The sequence below is a fragment of the Sardina pilchardus genome, chromosome 7 (genome assembly GCF_963854185.1).
Source record: "Sardina pilchardus chromosome 7, fSarPil1.1, whole genome shotgun sequence".
Classification (NCBI taxonomy): Eukaryota; Metazoa; Chordata; class Actinopteri; order Clupeiformes; family Clupeidae; genus Sardina; species Sardina pilchardus.
In genome coordinates this window covers 19,286,632-19,289,131 of record NC_085000.1, presented here as the reverse complement: position 1 = coordinate 19,289,131, position 2,500 = coordinate 19,286,632, and the positions used below count along the sequence as shown (strand labels likewise).

Here is a 2,500-nt window from a genome sequence, read left to right as displayed (position 1 = left end):
CTCGGCCCTCATAGGGCCCCCACTGGTGATCAGGTCCGTCCTTATGAGCGAAGGGTCCGTTAAAGACCTCACGGATATCAGCCATGCGGAACACACACACCGCATAGCCCTGGAACACATTGCTGTAGTAGGGAACACAAAAAACACACACACACACACACACGTTACACACACACAGACACACACCGCATAGCCCTGGAACACATTGCTGTAGGGAACATACACACACACACACACACACACACACTGCATAGGCATGGAACACTGCTGTAGGGAACACACAAAACACACACGTTACACACAAACTGTACACACATCGCATAGCTCTGGAACACATTGCTGTAGGGAACACACAAAACACACATACACACGTTAGACAGACACACACCACACATTCCTCTTGCCATTTGAGCAAACTTGTCTGAGTGAACTCAAACACACACACACACACACACACACACACACACACACACACACACACTCATGCACAAAGCAGAACTGCACTAAAGCAGACTACAGTGCACACGCTCACAGATGGCGTGTTTGGGTCACACGTGCATGAAGTGACACGCAGACTCAGGCACACACACCATTCCTCCTCTGCTCGCCCTGGCACTGTTGGAGCGTAGCTAAGACTAGCCGCCGCGCCGCCGTGCCACCGGAGCCTGGCACAGCAGAGGTGCGTTCAAGTTCACAAACGTAGGCAAACGTTTGTGAACGCTCGCAAACGGTATTCCGTTTTTGGCGAACATTTGCAATCGCAAACAGTCTGAGGAGGTAGTGCTCCGCAAACATACAGTGGAACTGGACGTGAGTTTGATGAACGCAACAATGCATTTACTGTTAGAATGGAACGGTAACACCAAATCGTTCAAATTTAACTGTTCAAAAGAAAACATGTTCGCCACGGTTTGCCAAATTTGAACGCACCTCAGATTACACTTCGCTCTACTGTCCTGCTATGGACTGTGCTGGACTGTACTGGACTATATGCTGGACTGTGGCGTGTTGTTGTGCTGGACTGTGGCGTGTTGTGGTGCTGGACTGTGGCCAGCTGGCGTCCAGCTCCGCTGTGAAAGCTGCTCTGCGTATGTAGTCCATACAGCTCTCAGCTCGCTCCCAGCACAAGGACACAATGAACAATGATGTCAACCCACTGTGGCTGGCCACGCCACTGAACCATGCTGCAGGCCAACGAGCAGGGAGCTAGGGGAATACTGCCACCACATGAATCAATTACAGTGATGTGTTGAGCAACAAAGCATGTGTGTGTGTGTGTGTGTGTGTGTGTGTGTGTGTGTCTGTGTGTGTGCGTACTGTATTTGTGTATGCGTGTGTGTGTGTTTAGTATATGTAAGAGTGTTTATGTGCGTGTGTGTGTGTGTGTGTGTGTGTGTGTGTGTACAAGGCGTACCTGATGGAGCTGAAGATGGCGTAGATCTCTGGGTTTTTCTCATCTTTGGTGCGCAGCACAAACACGTCCTCTGTGATGAAGGGACACACAGAACACAGACTCACATGAAGTCACCAGCACCAGCAGCAGCAGCCCACCAGCTCTCCATGAATCACTGCCCTTGAACTTTTGTGCCCATAAATCAATACAAACACACACCAGCAGCTTGCCGTCTCAGAGAAGCCTGCTCCCACATGCTACAGAGAGTATGGGCTGCATAGGGTCGGGAACACAAGGCTCTGCAGCAACTGTGTATAAGGTGTGTGTGTGTGTGTGTGTGTGTGTGTGTGTGTGTGTGTGTGTGTGTGTGTGTGTGTCTCACCCAGTTGGTCGAAGTGTGTGTCGATGCCATGGGGGCCGGGAACTGAACACACCAGCCTGGCTTTGATGAAAGAGCTCCATTTGTTCACCAGCACCCTCTGGCCTCCTGCATCATTCTAACACACACACACACACACACCACACATACACACACGATTTAACATTTCATAGTATATTTACAGTAATCACCCAGTAATCTCTTTGGTCACTAAGGGACAGTTTGACCTGACACCTGTTAAGTACAGTGAGATTTAGACACACTCACACACACACACACACACACACACACACACACACACACACACACACACACACCTGTTGGGTACGACTACAGCTTACATGTAAACAGAAATGGTTCCCGTGGGAAAAAAAGATTTAATATCCCTTTCCCCTCTCCCCTCCCTGTGTGTGTGTGTGTGTGTGTGTGTGTGTGTGTGTGTGTGTGTGTGTGTGTGTGTGTGTGTGTGTGTGTGTGTGTGTGGGAGCGATGGGGGCGACTAGACAGGCAGAGAGCATGAAATGGGCCACAGGGGGAGTGTAACATGTCTTAAACACAGAGAAGGGCTCCCTGAGGGCACATGTGCCATGATCACGCCCACGCTTTCACATCGCCCCGGAGACACAGAGGATGTGTGTGTGTGCTTTACACCCAACAGCAACGGCCACAGGGGTTTGGGTTTACTCTCTCTTTCTTTCACTCTCACCGCCTCACTCTGAGGTTATTTT

The 2,500-nt window shown here is 50.2% G+C and overlaps 1 protein-coding gene across 2 annotated transcripts in view; it reads right to left on the bottom strand.

Annotated features, from left to right (window-relative positions):
* sema3bl (sema domain, immunoglobulin domain (Ig), short basic domain, secreted, (semaphorin) 3bl) overlaps positions 1 to 2,500 on the bottom strand; it is a 48,912-nt gene that overhangs the window by 16,065 nt on the left and 30,347 nt on the right. For both annotated transcript variants that reach the window (XM_062541096.1, XM_062541097.1), the window contains exons 8-10: positions 1,776 to 1,890; positions 1,415 to 1,484; positions 1 to 122 (exon numbers count right to left, since the gene is read on the bottom strand). The exon at positions 1 to 122 is cut by the window's left edge and continues 23 nt beyond it. In XM_062541096.1, coding sequence (XP_062397080.1) covers positions 1 to 122; positions 1,415 to 1,484; positions 1,776 to 1,890 — 307 coding nt within the window. The remainder of the gene's footprint in view (positions 123 to 1,414; positions 1,485 to 1,775; positions 1,891 to 2,500) is intronic.